This window comes from Cynocephalus volans, chromosome 17 (genome assembly GCF_027409185.1).
Source record: "Cynocephalus volans isolate mCynVol1 chromosome 17, mCynVol1.pri, whole genome shotgun sequence".
NCBI classification, from domain to species: domain Eukaryota; kingdom Metazoa; phylum Chordata; class Mammalia; order Dermoptera; family Cynocephalidae; genus Cynocephalus; species Cynocephalus volans.
In genome coordinates, this window is record NC_084476.1 from 43,271,555 (window position 1) to 43,288,737 (window position 17,183).

The 17,183-nt window shown below is 39.8% G+C and overlaps 1 protein-coding gene across 3 annotated transcripts in view; it reads right to left on the bottom strand.

Moving 5' to 3' along the window:
* The window catches only part of NFX1 (nuclear transcription factor, X-box binding 1), a 76,525-nt gene that overhangs the window by 46,878 nt on the left and 12,464 nt on the right, over window positions 1-17,183 (bottom strand). For all 3 annotated transcript variants that reach the window (XM_063082117.1, XM_063082116.1, XM_063082118.1), the window contains 5 exons: window positions 14,492-14,650; window positions 13,782-13,859; window positions 8,504-8,609; window positions 2,811-2,882; window positions 890-1,029 (listed from right to left, as the gene is read on the bottom strand). In XM_063082117.1, coding sequence (XP_062938187.1) covers window positions 890-1,029; window positions 2,811-2,882; window positions 8,504-8,609; window positions 13,782-13,859; window positions 14,492-14,650 — 555 coding nt within the window. The remainder of the gene's footprint in view (window positions 1-889; window positions 1,030-2,810; window positions 2,883-8,503; window positions 8,610-13,781; window positions 13,860-14,491; window positions 14,651-17,183) is intronic.

Below are 17,183 nucleotides of genomic sequence, written 5' to 3' on the forward strand. Positions count from 1 at the left end.
TTTCAAATCTTTCACTCATTTTTGAGTTGTTCACCTTTTTTTGTTGATTTGTAAGAATACTTTAAACATTCTGGACATAATCTGTGATTTATCTATTCATTTTCTTAAAGGTGTCTTTTTATGAGTAGACATTTAAAATTTTTGTAAAATCTGATTTATCAATTTTTTTCTTTTATGATTTTTTCATTGCTCTGTCCGAGAAATCTTTGCCTAACCCCAAAGTCATGAAAATATTCTCTTATAGTTTCTTCTAGAAGATTTATGTTTCTTGGTTTTACATTTACATCCATGATCCATGTAGAATAAATTTTTGTGTAAAGAGTAATACAGGAAAAAAAAAAAAAAGAATAATATAGGGGTTGAAGTTCATTTTCCCCCCATATACATGCCTAGTTGTTCTAGCAACATCTGTAAAAAGATTTTCCTTTCCCCACTGAATCAACACCTTTGTTGAAAATAAATCAACAATGTATATGTGGATTTATTTATGGACTCTGTTTTCTTCTATTGATCTGTCATTCTATCTTTACACCAATAATTACACTGTTATAATTACTATAGCTTTATAAGTCTTGAAGTCAGGTAGTTTAAGCCTTTCAATTTCATTCTTTTTCAAGATTATTTTAGCCTTTCTAGGTCTTTTTCAAGGAGTTACTTTTAAACAGTATTTTAAAATCTACTAGAACAATGACCTATACTGGTATTGTGTAACTAAAATGATGAAAACCATCTAAGCATTAACATATCTCCAGTTCTCCCTACCCAATGTACTAAAGCTAATAGTCTTTGTGACTACAGGTTTCAAACCAATTGATGTGCATCAAGACAACCATAAATAAGGTTCCGGAAAAGTACCCAAGCATCGTTAGCTGGTGTGCCCACTACTTACCCTGGTTCAATATGATTCGGCAAGGCTGGCATTGACCCCCATGGCACAGCTCAGCACAATGGTGCTGACCACAGTTCAAAACATTTGCACATGGGTTAGAACAGTGGACTGAGACAGCCTGACCACAGCGAACCGTGTGCCTGTAAAAACGGTGGATATAAATACAGCATCAGTCTAAAAGTTCCTATTGGACAGCTAAGTTAACACTGAAGCACAAAACCTCCCCTCAAAACCTCCTGAACCTTTCTCTTGACCTAATTTCCCCCACTTTTTCTATATGTCTCCCTCCTCCAATCCCTTTTCCCTCAATTACTCTCCCCTTCTCCACTCTTTCTCCTCCTTTGTTCTCCTTATTTCCCATCCTGCCTTTCTCTCTCCCCTATTTTCTGACCAGTGAGGAACTGAAGGCTATTCCTGAGTACTGTATTCATTCTACATGATTTCATCTCTGAATTCCATGAAGCAGCATGCAGTAGGGTAAGGAGCCCTGGGACAAGGAGTTAGAAGATCTAGGTTCTAATCCTAGCTCTGCCTAGAGTTCCCATAGTACCTTACAGATGGGGAGGAAGGGTACCTAGAATATATCCAGATCTGACATAATCAGACTGAAAGCACAACGGCATTTTCCTGGGACCCAGCCCTTTGGCATTTTATGCAGCTATACTGCTTAGAACATACTGTATGTAACTTTGAATCAGAGCAGGAAAATCATTCTAGCTTTGTTCTAATAAATATCCTGATTTTGTCAACTTATTGGCTAGAGAAGATATGAGATCAGTACTTTTAGATAATTGTCATTAGGTCTCTTTCCAGGGTAATGGTTTAGCCCTTGGAGTCTACTCTCCTGCAAGAAGCATTTTTTTAAATATTTACTTTTATTTTTTAAAATTTTTCCTTTTTTTTTTTTTTTTTTTTAAGTGGCTGGCCAGTACGGGGATCTAAACCCCTGACCTTGGTGTTACCAGTACCACGCTCTCCCAAGAGCTAATTGGCCAGCCCTCCTTTTCTTTAAAGAAGAGTTTTATTCTATCCCCTTCTCCCATCTCAACTACAAATTTTGTTGTAAAAAGTCACTGTTATATACACAGATGATCAGTTTACATTGCTCAGCATAATGGCTAACATTGGCCTATTATGCTACCATTATGCCTAGCACCATGGCTAACATCAACCCTCTGAGGAAAACACTATTATTTCTACTTTACAATAAGAAAAATGAGGCTCAGCAAGGCCAAGCAACTTGCCCAGGATCAACAACCAGTAAGTGGCAGAGCCCATATCTGACCTTTCTGACCCAGAACCCTTGCTTGTGACTCTCAGCCCACACTGCTACCCTCATAAGTTCGGTAAATGCTAAACAAAAACACACTACTGAAAAGCTATGTGGTCCCATCTTGTCTCGTGGTTCAGAAATCATTTTAAGATCTTACTGGGCCTCAGAGGCACTCCACAGCTATCAGTGATCCTTGCACTGATGATGCAGAAGAACTTGTACTATAATGGAGAGAGGGTGGGCTCCAGGGTCACTTATTCTTTCATTCAACAATATTCACTGAAAACCTCCTAGATGGCAAGATACTATGCTATAGGCACAGGAAAATAGTCCCTGCCTCCTGGACTTTAAAAGGCCTGGGTTCAACTCCTGGTTATATCATTTAGTAGAGAGGTTAAAAAAAATCTGTTACCTTGGCATTTCACCCAAAATGGGTAATCTCACAATCTCAATGTGCATACAACTTCTTATTCACTTATAAGATTGCAAAATAGGATTGAGGCAGCACAGGCAACTACTATTTATAGAAAAGTACTATTTATACCTACCATTTATTATGTCTATCTACTAATCTTTTATCTTAGAAATTCACAAGTAAATCATCCATATGGAAACTGAATCTTCTTCAGAGTACAATTCTAATTTTACCTGGTCTGTCCACATTCACACGTTTTAGTCATAAAGGCAGGGCAGGGTGGGCAGGGTCCAGGATGGCAGAGACTAAAAAAGAAAGGCCTCAGTGAATGAATAAGCCATATCCATGTATCCAAACCTGAACAAAGCTGCCCCAATTAGGTCCTATTGTTAATATGGCAACAAATAAACCTACTATGAAATGGCTTAGTACTTGTATTTGGCTAAAGTTGATTAAATTGCTTAAACAAAAATACCAACTATATTTTTATCTAGAAAAAATTGACAGCATTATATCTTAGAATATATAACCAGAAAAGTAAAGCCCAAGTTGAAATACAGGTTTTTTGGGTCTAAGAGACAAAGATGACAATTTCAAATATGATCTTGGCCCACTTACAGCAGTACGTGAGGATAAAAATAGCTTGCCACTCAGATAAATGGCAGGATGGCCAATGGAGTTCTGTAGAAGATCAAAATCTGAGCAAAGTAATAGGGTTCAAATCTACGAGGCCCATGAGAAGTACAGACATTTTCTCATCAGCTAGTGAATAACCAGGCAATGGGCTAACAATGTGAATAGTGAAAAGAAGGTTGACATGAGGGGAGGTATGCTGGTAACACAGGGAGAGAATGAAGGCCCAAGGGGTCATGGATAGAACTGAGTTTAGTGAAATGCTATAGGTCAGAATTAGACCTCTGAAGAGAATGCATTTTATAAGGGCTATATTACAGAGACCAATAGGAAATAACTACAGAATGGAATTTGTACATTCAAATAAATACTGCCCTCTTCAAAAGAGACACCCTGGTAAATAACACACTGGTTCAGAAATACCAACACTTAAAACATTTTGGGAATTTATACAATTTTTGTGGGGAGGGGTGGAGGGCATTCTAAGTGATGGCAAATCACAATACTTTGGGAATTAAAAGCCTATCAGAGCTAAATCTAATTAATCAGGTGGTAACAGAATTTGATGTAAAAAACAGGTGTACCTACAAAGTGGTCTAGCTTGGTTTTTCAGTTTTTTATGTGACTCCTAAACCAGCTCTGATAATCCTCAAATAAGGTTCAAACACTGAAAACAATCCAGGAACAAGTGCTCCATTTTGACAGATAGTACCCACAGGAGACATAAGTTTAAGCATGTTTCTTTAAAGGTGATTATCATTACTTAATAGTTAAATTTCACATAATATGACTGATGCAGTTTGGATGTGTTGTCCCCTCCAAAACTCATATGGAAATCTGATCCCCAACATGGCAGTGCTGGAAGCTGTGAGTCCATGGGGGGGAATCTCTCATGAATGGATTAATGCTCTCCCTGGGGGAGGAGGGTTAGTGAGTGAGTTCTTGCTCTATTAGTTCCCACAAGAGCTGGTTGTTTAAAAGACCCTGGCACCTCATCTCTCTCTTGCTTCTTCTCACCATGTAATCTGCTTGTACCTGCCAGCTGCCTGCCACTTTCCACCATGAGTAGAAGCAGCCTGAGGCCTGCGCCAAATACAGCTGACCCAGAATCATAAGCCAAATAAACCTCTGTTCTTTATTAATTACCCAGTCTTAGGTATTTCTGTTATAGCAACACAAACGGACTAAGACAGAAAATTGGTACCAAGGAGTGGGGTGTTGCTATACAGATACCCGAAAATGTGGAATCAGCTTTGGAACTTGGTAATGGACAAAGGCTGGAGGAGTTTGGAGGACTTAGAAGACAAAAAGATGAGAGATGGAACATTTTGAGGTTAAATGGTTAAACCATTGTGACCAGAACGTTGATAAAAACATGGACAGTAAAGGCCATGCTGATGATGAGGTCTCAGATAGAAATGAGGAACTTACTGGGAATTGGACAAAAGATCACTCTTGCTATACCATAGCAAGGAACTTGGCTGCCTTGTGTCCATGCCCTTGGACTTTGTGGAAGGTGGGACTTAAGAGTTGTGAACCAGAATGTCTGGAAGGAGAAATTTCCAAGCAGCAAAGCATTAAGGAAGCTGCATGGTTACTTTTAACAGCCTATGATGAGTTATGGCAGAAAAGATATGATGTAAAGCCAGAATTTAAAAGGGAAGCAGAGCATAAAGATTTGGAGATTTGCAGCCTGGCCATGTGGTAGAGGAGCAGAGAGCTGGAGAAAAATGCAAAGGTGAAGAAGATAAACCCGTTACTAAAGACATTTAGCTTGGTGGTGAGGGAGCCAGTTGCTAATAGCCAAGAGAATGGGGAAAAGGCCCTGAAGGCATTTCAGAAGTATGGAAGTGTGCCCCTCCCATCACAGACTCTGAGGCCTAGAAGGACTGAGTTGTCCCGGAGGACAGACCTGGGGTGCAGCTGCCCTTGGGAACCTGCTCCCTGCATCCCAGCCACTCCAGCTGGAGCAGCCCTGGCTTAAGTGGCCCCAAGTGTGGTTCATGCAGCAGTTCTGGAGAGCACAAGCTGGAAACCTCGGTGGCGTCCAAATCACATTAAGTCTGTAGACTGGCAGAACATGAGAGCAGTGGAGGTGTGGCAGCCTCCACCCAGATTTCAGAGGATGTATAGAAAAACCTGTGGGCCCAGGCAGAGATCTGACGCAGGGGCGGAGCCACTGCAGAGGCCATCTACCAGAGCAATGCAAAGCAGAAAAGCAGGGTCAGAGCCCTCACAGAGAGCCCCCATCAGGGAAATGTCTAGTAGAGCCAAGGCAGTGGGGCTGCCGCCAGGACCCCAGAACTGTAGAGCCACTGATAATGTACAATATCAGCCTGGAAAAGCCACAGGCACCAGCACAATCCACTGGGCTGCACCTGGCAGAGCTGTGGGAGTGAGGCTGCCTGTTGCTTTGGGAGCCCAGATGCCCCATTGTGCCCAGGATACAGGACCTGGGAGTCAAAGCAGATTATTTTGGAGCTTTAAGATTTAAGGTCTGCCCTGCTGAGTTTCAGACTTGTTTGGGGCCTGTTTCTCCTTTCTTCTGGTCTATTCCTCCCTTTTGGAATGGGAATATGTACCCAATGTCTGTTCCACTATTGTATCTTGGCAGTAGATAAATTTGGTTTTGACTTTTACAGGTTTACAGCTGGAAAGACTTTTGCTTTTGGTCTCAGATGAGACTTTGGTCTCCCAAAGACTTTTGGGACTGTTGGGATGGAATGATTATATTTTGTAGGTGACAAAGACATAAGTTTTGGGGGCCAGGGGCGGAATGATGGAGTTTGGATGTGCTGTCCCCTCCAAAACTCATGTGGAAATCTGATCCCCACTGTGGCAGTGCTGGAAACTGTTTTGAGTCATGGGGGCGGATCTCTCATGAATGGATTAATGTTCTCCCTGGGGGAGGAGGGGTAGTGAGTGAGTTCCTGCTCTATTAGTTCCCGTGAGAGCTGGTTGTTTAAAAGACCCTGGCACCTCATCTCTCTCTCTCTCTTGCTTCCTCTCGCCATGTGATCTGCTTGTACCCGCTGGCTGCCTGCCACTTTCCACCATAAGTAGAAGCAGCCTCAGGCCCATGCCAAATGCAGCTGTCCCACAATCATAAACTAAATAAACCTCTGTTCTTTATTAATTACCCAGTCTCAGGTATTTCTGTTAGAGCAACACAAACAGACTAATACAATGCCTCAACCTTTTCAAGTGAAACAATTTTCATGCTTGCACATTTATACAACTTTAAGCTGACAGATAAAATGCTGGTCAGGTGTGGGTGACTCCAGGTTATTTCAAATATCTCTGAGGCCTGGACTCAATCCTAGGTTTTCTTAATCTTTAGAGCAGTGTTTTGTAACACTGGCTACATGCTGGAATCACCTGGAGAGTTTTTAAAACTATAGATGTTTGGAACCCAGTCCCAGAAATTCTAATTCAATCTCAGGCTCTGAGATAGAGGCTAAATATTGGTGTTTTATTTTATGTATTTTTTTGGCAGCTGGCTGGTACAGGGATCCAACGCTGGACCTTGCTTAGAGTTATCAGCACCATGTTCTCAGCACCACACTCTAACCAACTGAGCTAACTGGCCAGCCCTAAATATTGGTATTTTAAAATGTTCCCTAAATGATTCTAATACGTAGCCAGGGTCAAGAACCACTGCTTTAGAAAATATTATAACCTATGAGAACAACCCAAAACAGAAAAAGGGACCAACTGCAGCATCTGAGTCCCAATAAGTATAAATGAGAGAAATTCAGTTTTCTTTGAGACCAGGAAAGTGCTGTTGGGGAGGGGTTTCAGCAACCTCTAGGATCCTGACAGGAATAAAAGGACAGTGCCCAAGTGTGTGATTCACAAAGAATCACACAGAGCCACAAAGGTTTTAGAGCATCCTTTCCCTTCACACATGTTGTCCACTTGATCTGCATCACTTTTGGTATTCTCTGGTAGTAACAAGAGCCCATTTCTGAAGGCTTTGGAAAAATGGTCCATGTGGAGGGTTAATTTCTTATTACTGAATTTACTTAAAATGGCAGTTAAAGGAGGGAAGAGTTTAAGAAATTGAGTCTCAGAGGAAAAGGATCAAGCTGACTGCCCAGCAGTTTACAGGCCATGCTGTTTAGCAGTGTGAAACAGCTCCACCTCACTGACAATTCCCCAGCACCAGCACCAGCACCACCACCACACCTTGATCACAAGACCCCTGGTCCAATATTTACCCCTGTTCCACACAGTAGAAGTACCAAGATAACAATGTGATGTCTGTTTTACTCTTAGATTTGGGTAATATAAAACAAGAAATACCATTTTTTAACCACTTGCCAGACTCTGTACCAAGCCGCTTAGGTGCATTAATTCATTTAATTTTCATAGTACCCTATAAGTATTATTATTCAAATCACTATTATTTTACAGATGCAGAAACTCAGGCTTAGAGAAATTAAATAACCTGTGCAAGGTCACATAACTATTTAAGTGACTTGAGCACAGACTTTAAAACTTTGTCTAATGTCAAAGCCTGTAGAAATTTATTTGTATTTTATCAATTGTTTCTCTATAACTATGCATTTCTCTTAGAAGCTGACTACATACATTCTATGTGCAAGACTGTTCTTTGCAAGGCCAAACCCCTAACCATCTATTTCTTCTTCTTTTTTTTTTTGTCATTTTTTCGTGACCGGCACTCAGCCAGTGAGTGCACCGGTCAGTCCTACATAGGAACCGAACCCGCGGCGGGAGCGTCGCCGCGCTCCCAGCGCAGCACTCTACCAAGTGCGCCACGGGCTCGGCCCAGAAGCTGACTACATACATTCTAAAGCTGGTTATTTATTGTAGGAAATGTATTCACATCCTAAAAATATCCAACAGGACCCTATACAATTGCCTTTCCCCAGAAAGAAGACTGTCCTATACTCTCTCCTGGACCCAGATATCACTGGAGCATAAAATATCTGAGTCTCATTTCTTCTTAGAAGCCAGCAATGTAATGCAGTGAAAGGAGCACTGACTTTAGAAATACCAGCTCCCCCACGTCCTAGCACTGTTATGGTGGGCAAGATGCTTGACCTTTCTGAGACTCCTTTGTAAAGTGGAGATGGTAAATGTTTATACATCACTGGCCTCTGGTAAGGATTCGACAAGGTAGAGTGCCTGACACAGAGCAAGTGGTCAGTAAATGGTACCAAATCACCCTTTACCCTGTCTTGTTACATGCTAACTAGATATATGTACCTAGAGCCACCAGCAAAGCAAGTCCACCAGGAACCCCCAGAGGTCTAGCATTCCAACTTACAGGTTACAGGAATGAGGGCAGTCCTGGCCAGGCTGTTTCTTTCTACAAACCTCGCCACAACTATGTGGAATTTCATTTCTGCTCCATTCAGGATTCTTTACTTTGCCTAAAACATATCAGATCAGAGAGTCAATGGTACAAACGTCAATCACATCCTCTACTTTAATGTAACAGTACAGTATAGCTACACAGCATGAAACTTAAGTGTGGTTTTCATTAGTTCAACAAATGCATTATCTCACATCCTAAAATAAAAAGATAAATGTAATGTTATTCATCAAAAGTTTCACTGAGTATGATAAATCTTAAACTCTGAATTACCTAGGAAAGATAAATAAAAAGTAATTTTTTTTCCCACTCTGACTAATGGGCACATTTAATCTAAGATAAATATCTACATGATAAGCCTTCTGTAAATGGGCCCTTGGACTAATAAAGGAATAGCTGCTGTAAGAATTAGAGAGAAGTCAAGGGCTCGGATTCCTGTACCAGACAGCTGCCAAACAAACAAAAAACAACCACGCAAAAAAAAAAAAAAAAAGAATTAGAGAGGGAATAAGGGAAGAGACATTAGAGGTAAGAGACGAAAAGGACATAAATCCCCTGTACAGTAAGGACTTGCCTATTTAAAAGCTACTAAAGTAGGAATAAAAGGGCTATAATCTTATATCAGTGTCACTATGCAAATCTTTATGAGCATATTCCATGGACTTAACATAGAGGCAGGTAAAAGTAAAACCGAGGGACTTCCTCCTTGGTCTTGAGGCATTCATCCTCACTTGGGCAATTTACACACTAAATGACAGCCATTCCCAGTCTTTGGCCTGTACTCTTTCAGAAATTTTATTCATGTTAGTAGGTTCAATACATCTAAAGGACAATGATTCCCAAATAGATATTTTCTGCCTTTCCCTGAATCCTCAGTTTCAGTCCCACATGTCCAAACATCTGCTGAACATATCTGCTTCAAATTTCACAATCCCCTCACACTAACTTTATTTATAGCCAAAGTTGGCACCTTCCCTCTAAAACCCCTCCCTCCTCAGTGTTCCCTATTTCTGTCAGCAATACCATCACTGTCAGTCACACACACTCAAAAACTGGAGTCATCATTGACTCCTCTTTTTCTTTCCACATTCTACTTAATCACCAAAACTTGTCAATTTTTCTTACAGTGTCTCTCACCTCATCTCTCCTCTTACTCCTGCTTGTCCCTCTCTATTGGTCAAAGCCTTATTTCCAGACTACTACAAAAACTTCACTGCTTTCTTGCTCCAATACAGTTCCTTGGTTTTCATCTAACATTTTTCAATGGCTCCATCTCTTTTCCCTGATTCTAAATTATGTTTTTAAAAAAATCTTTCCCTGCCAGAATTCTGTATTACACCCTTTTTTCATTCCTTACCCTTTTATCCACTAGGGTCTCATCTATTTCTCTCAACTGTAACTACCATCCCTAAATGTTGGTCTCTCTTATATTTCTACCTGTGCTGGACATCTCTTACTGAATGTCCTGCGCATTCCTCTAATGCAACATTTTTTTTTTTTTTTTGGTGACTGGCCAGTACAGGAATCTCAACCCTTGACCTTGGGGTTATCAGCACCACCTTCAAATCAAGTGAGCTAACCAGCTAGCTCTCCGACTCAACATTTCTAAACTGACCTCATTGTCCCCACCAAACCTGGTTCTCTTGACCTGTCCTTTCCCTTGGTATCACCATTTCAAAAAGCATGACACTATGGAGTCACATTTGGGTTTCTCTCTTTCCCACTGCTGTTAATTCCTGTTTACCTTTGAAATCTTTTCTCTCTTCCTCTCTATCCTACTCATTATAGACTTTTATTACTCTTCATTTGGATAATTTTGAGTCCCTAAACTGTTTAGACCCTAAATACTCTACTCACAGCCATGAGACTAATCTCCATAAAGAACCACATCGATGCCCTCAGTGGTTTCCCACAGCCTACCAAATGCAATCCCAACGTTTAAGCTTGGCATCAAAGGGTCAGCCTTACCTTTCCAGTCATCTCCCACTCCTCCACCATCACTGTCATAGATCCTGGGCTCCATAATTAAATGACCCACTCTTCTCCCAATAGATAATAAGCCTTATTGGTTTTGAACTTTTGCTTATGTTGTTCTCTTCAACAAATCTTTCTGCCTACCAAGATTTTACCTACTTTTCAAGCCTAGTTCAATTCTACCTCCTTCATGAAGGCTTCCCTTAATCATCCAGCTACAAGTCATAACTCACCCCAAAGATCTCCCATAGTACTTTGTACTTCTTGCACAACATCAGGTTAGTTGTGTCTTAACTCTTAGACTGTAAGCTCTGGGAAGTCAGTAGTTTTATCGCCCTCTATTCCCTCCCTGGTACATTAATAAGTCCTCAATAAAAGCATATTAATGACCTGCTGGAAGAAGAGTGTAGGGCAAGGTCATCAGGTAAATAATGCCATTATTTGCTTTATTTGCATTCTCACATCGTTTTACCTCTCTTAAATCATCTTAACCTTCACCCTACATTCTTAAACCATCTTAGGGTCTCTTACATAATTTGTCAGTGGAGGCTACAACAAGATTTTTAATTCCATTGTGGTACTTTATATTTAAAAATCCTTTAACACCAAGGTCAAGAGTTTGGATACCCTTACAAGCCAGCTGTCAAAAATAAAAAGTAAAAAATAAATTAAAATCCTTTAAAATGAGGTAAAGTTAAGCCTTGGTATTGTCCTATTTGCCCAATTTTCCATTGATGTCTTACTTGCAGTTTCATGCTGCCTCTCCAGTAATACATTCAAGAATATTCATTCCCTCAACTAATGCTAATTTAGTATCTACTAAGGTGCAGATTTTGGCAGTAAAACATGTAAGACCAGCAGATTCCAAATAAGAGAGTGGCCAAAGTGAGAGAGAGAATAACAAAGAGAAGCTTCCTTTGGAAGGAGTTTGGAGTCAGACCTTGAATGATACAGTGAGTGAAGATTTAAAGAAAAGAAGAGGAAGAACATTCTTGATAGTTGATGAGCTCACCAAAGGATTCAATCTATAAGATGAAGAGCTGATGGTCAATGATGAACTCTTGGTGAAAGTTGCTAGTTAAGTATTGGGAAAGAAGAAATATAAGCAAATAGGATAGAAAAATAAGGAAAGCATGCATAAAGAAACAGGAAGAGCTAGTCATTTAAAGGAGGGAACAGTCAAAGTTGTCAAGGATAATTGTGCTGCCAAAAAGGCTAAGAACTTATAAACCAGCCCTATATATGGTCAGAAAGGGGTTATTGATGACTTCTGAATACAGTCTCCGTGAGGCAATGAAAACAAAAGCAAAAATGCAATGGTTCAAGGAGGGAGACAAATGGATAAGAAATAAAATCTGAAAAACCAATAACTAGATGGAGAAGGTTAGTCATTAAGAGACAGTCAGGAAAGGAAAAAAAAGACATGCAGGTAATAGGCTAGCAGGAGGAATGGGCATCTGAATCAAAGAAAGTTTTTTCCTAATACATAGGGGAACTGAGCTATTCAAAAACAGGAAGAAGTATAAGAGGGAGGATGCAAGGATAGAGTTCACAATGCCGGTTTATAGAAAATCTCTCTTTATTACAAAGACCAATGACTTATTTCCTGGATCAAAATAAACACTACTCTTTACTCATGCTGCTAAAATCTGAATTATCAAAGCTGTTACAGCTGGGTTGTGAGAGGAAGCCCATGTCCATACTGCTTCTGCCGTGTGGTCAGCTCTGGTCTCAAGCTAAGACCAAGGGGAGAAGCACCACAGCTCAGAAGCAGCATGAGCCAGGTTGGCATTATAAGAAGGCCCAAGTCCAGAACACCTGCTGAGAGCACAAAGGCCATGACTCTCATCTGTGTGATGGACTGCATTATATGGTCTTGTAGACGCCTGTAGCTTAGAAGCCTGATTAATATACCTAGAAACCTCTAAAATATACCCAGCAGAAAACTGGATATCCACATGCAAAAAACTGAAACTAGACCCCTTTTTCCCACCATACACAAAAATCAACTCAAAATGGATTAAAGACTTAAATTTAAGACCTGAAACTATGAAACTACTAGAAGAAAACATAGGGGAAATGCTACCTGAAATGGGAGTAGGCAGTGCCTTTTTGATCGAGACTACAAAGGCACAGGCAACTAAAGCAAAAATACACAAATGGGACTACAACAAACTGAAAAGCTTCTGCACAGCAAGGGACTCTATCAACGAAGTGACAAGACAACACACAGAATGGGAGAAAGTGTTTACAAACTACACATCAGACAAGGAGTTAATGTCCAGAATATATAAGGTACTCAAACAACTCAACAGCAAGAAAACAAATAACCCAATTAAAAAATAGGCAAAGGACCTAAACAGACATTTCTCAAAAGAAGACATACAAACGGCCAATAAACATATGAAAAAATGCCCAACATCACTAATCACCAGGGGAATGCAAATTAAAACCACAATGAGATAACATCTCACTCCAGTTAGAATGGCTATTATCAAAAAGACTGAAAATAATAAATGCTGGTGAGGATGTGGAAAAAAGGGAACCCTCCTACACTGTTGGTTGGAATGTAAATTGGTGCAGCCATTATGGAAAACAGCATGGAGGTTCCTAAGATAAATACAATTAGGTTTACCTTATGACCCAGCTATCTCACTACTTGGTATATACCCAAAGGAAATGAAATCAATATATCAAAAAGACACCTGCACTCCCATGTTCATTCACTACAACACCATTCACAATAGACAAGAGATGGAATCAACCTAAATGCCCATCAACAGATGAATGGTTAAAAAAACTGTGGTATATATACACAATGGAATACTATTTAGCTATAAAAAGAAACAATATATCATTTACAGCAATATGGACGGAACTGGAAACCATCATGTTAAGTGAAGTTAGTCAGGCACAGAAAGACAAATACCACATGATCTCACTCATCTGTGAAATCTTAAAAAAAAAGGTTCTCATAGAAGTAGAGAGTAGAATAATGGTTACCAGAGGCTGGGAGAGGAGTGGAGAGGGAGAAGTGCTAGACTAATGGTTACAAAACTATGCTATCTACACTAAGTGAATCATTGTACTCTATATGTGTGTATGGAAACAACACACTGTACACCCCACAAAAATGTACAAATGTTAAAATTAAAATAAAAAAACAAAAAAACATTCCCAGCAGACCACCTCACCTAGATAAGCAACTGAAGTACAATACATGAAGTGAGACTCTGGTGTATGCAAACGAACTTACCACAGAAACAAATGTAGGTATTAGGAACATGTGCAGAAACATTCTGACAGGCAGGGCACCTCCAACCACTCTGGCCATCTGTCAAGAAAAATGGGAGTAGGCCAGATGAATTTGCTTTCAAAAGCATATATAATTTTTAAAAATTTAAATCTACAGGAAGCCACAATATTGAAGCAGTGGTAATAAATCCAATGTTAAGTATATCAGACATTTGAAAAACAAATAGGGTTCAGATCCCCAGGAAAATCCAGAGGTTTTGAATTGGAGAGCCATAGTTTAGAAAGCATATTACTAATAACATTTGCATTATCCATAAATAAAATATGTATATAAAAAATGCTTTCTATAGCCGCTACTTGTATAAAAGCTACAATTTTCAATAAAAGCAAATGATTTTATCATACCCTAAATGTATGTGTGTACGTGTGTGTGTGGGGGGTGTTTTTTTAATATTAGTGGCTGGCCGTATGGGGTTCCAAAACCTTGACCTTGGTGCTATAACCAACCTAAATATATTTTAATATTGTTATGTTTAGCTGGTTTACTTTAGCTTTATAACTTAATTCTGGCCATCTGAAACATGTGATCAAAGCAACATACTCTCCTGCAGAATATTTAAGAAACATTAAGCAGTATTTTTAAAGCTAGGTTTAAAACCTGATCATATCAAATGGGTAAGAATTACTACCGAGAAGAGAGAAATAATTGACCTGCTTGAGATGCTGGAGACCTTGCCCATTTCTTTATGCAGTTCAAATGAAACACATGATAACAGCTCTGACAACTCCACACTGCGGCCGTGACGCGAACCAACTCACAACACACCATGCACTCATATTTTTCTGTAGTCAGTTGTTCAATTAGAGAACCTGTTTAAAAATAAAAAAAAGAAAAGATAAACTCAAACACAGAATATCATTCCTCAGTTTAGTCAACCAAGAATCAGCAAGTCATTCAAAAGAAAACTCCAAACACAGAGATTTTATTTTATTTATTTATTTATTTATTTATTTTGACTGGTAAGGTGATTGCAACCCTCAGCTTGGTGTCGTCTGCACCACGCTCAGCCAGTGAGCACACCAGCCATCCGTATATAGGATCTGAACCCGTGGCCTCGGCCCTAACAGCACAGCACTCACCCAAGTGAGCCACGGGGCCAGTCCTAAAACACAGAGATTTTAAAGGATATCTGACTCTGAGTAAGGTGGCTAGTCTAACTCTGAGGCCAAGAAGGGGCAGGAATATGCTGAGGTAGAGGATTTAGGAAGGAGACATTCAGGTGGGAATTCCCACAGTTGAGGAAACATTCCCAAGAAACTGCTCAGGAAAATACTCTGGTCAAATGCACCTGGTGACATAGCTTGAGTATCTACCAGGCACTGCACTGTAGAGTCTTTCCTTACATTCCCTGAATCCAGGGGCTCTGAACCTACCAGACCCATGGATTTAGGGTAGGGAGGAGCTTGTGAAGCTGCAATGGTCAGCTCTAAGAAGCCTAAGCCTAGACAAATTCCAACAACCCATGGGTGGTGTGATGGTTCTAAGTGTTGCCCTGAAAGTCTGTATTCGTTTACTCAACTAAGATATGCTTGGCCCCTACCACAAGCCTCATGGTAGAGTTATCAGACTGAAGGAGACACAGTCCCTGGCTCCAGCAGCTCACCATCTAGTGAGAGAGACCAGTGTATAGCATCATAAGAACTCTCCCAGGTTTACTCCTGAATACCTTCATCCGCTTCCAGATTTTCTCCTCAAACATGACTGCAGCATAGTCTTTCCAGATCCCAGTATAGCTGGATACTCTCCAAAGTGAGTGTATATGTACTTTTTTGAGTACATACTTACAGCATTCATTTCACAATATTATTGTTATTTGTTTTCAGGTTCAAATAGGTTAAAAGAATAAAATAACTAACCTTAAATACAACATTCCAGCCACTGTGCTAAAGCACTTAACATGTACTACTCAGTCCTCTCGACAAGGCTGTAACGTAGGTACCATTTCATAGATGGAAAACAGGCTCAACGTGGTTAGATCATTTACCTAAGGTCATATAACTAGAAATTTAAAAGCCAAAATTCAAAGGCTGGCCCATGGCTCACTTGGGAGAGTGTGGTGCTGATAACACCAAGGCCACAGGTTCGGATCCCTATATAGGGATGGCCAGTTGGCTCACTTGGAGAGCGTGGTGCTGACAACACCAAGTCAAGGGTTAAGATCCCCTTACTGGTCATCTTAAAAAAAAAAAAAAAAAAAAAAAAGCCAAAATTCAAACTCATCACTATCTGACTCAAAAGTTCACATTTTAATCATTCCATACTATTGGCTCTCCTAAGACTACTTTCTGATTGTTCAATGGAACGTCAAAAGAAATACAGAACACCCTGAGACTGTAAGCTATGAACAGGAACAGGGCCTTCTCTACTTTGCTCAATGTAGTATTTCCAGTGTCTGGCACATACCAAGAGCTCAATATATATATTTATTGAATGAATGGATGAAGGAATAAATGACTGATACCTAGTTTGTTCCATAACTTCTTTCCTTGAAAGTTGCAGGCTTCACGAAAGTTTTTGTAATAGCTTTCTCCCTGTAGGGAAAGCCTGGGATAAAGATACTTTGTGTGGCTGAATAAAGGAAAACATACCTGTTTTAGATAACAGATAAACACATTGTAAAACTGAATTCTATCAGAAAACAGAAGAATAAGACTTAGATTCTTTCTTAAAAGTAGGGCTACCCTACTCTGAATACATTAACATCTCTGAAGAACAAAGTTAATTATATTTTCTACCAGTTAGCACATTAAGTATGAAAGATCCTGGTGGGATAAGAGAGAGTTCACCAGAGAGATTAAGTTTGAGGCATTCACATAAAAGAGACTGATAGGGACAAAGGAATAATCTGTGAATATAATCATCTATTTGGGGTGAATTTTACAGAAAATGCCTAATTAAAAACAGGCTGACCATTCCAGACTAGAACTGGGTTAGAAGTAAAAGACACAGAACGAAAAGTGAAGTATGAAATATACTTAAGAAAACTACAAACGTCTGTTGATTTGAAGATTGTTTTTTTATTTTACTATTTCTCTTATTCATCAAGCTTATGGCTTGTTAACAAATAAGTACTGCTTCATAAGTGTTTTTTAAAAATCCAGTTGCAATGAAATTTGACCACTAACACACATGTACTTACATGGATGTGATAGCTGCCAACTTTGAATAACCCACAAATTACTGCTAAGCCCTTTCCAAAGGCTTTCTCTCTCACATCCACCATTCAGTACTGTCAGCAAACCCTGTGGGCTCTACCATCAATATACGAGGGTAGTTCAAAAAATTTGTGGAAAAACAGAGTTAAAAGATAATATGAGAGGAGGTGGAGCAACATGGCTGTCT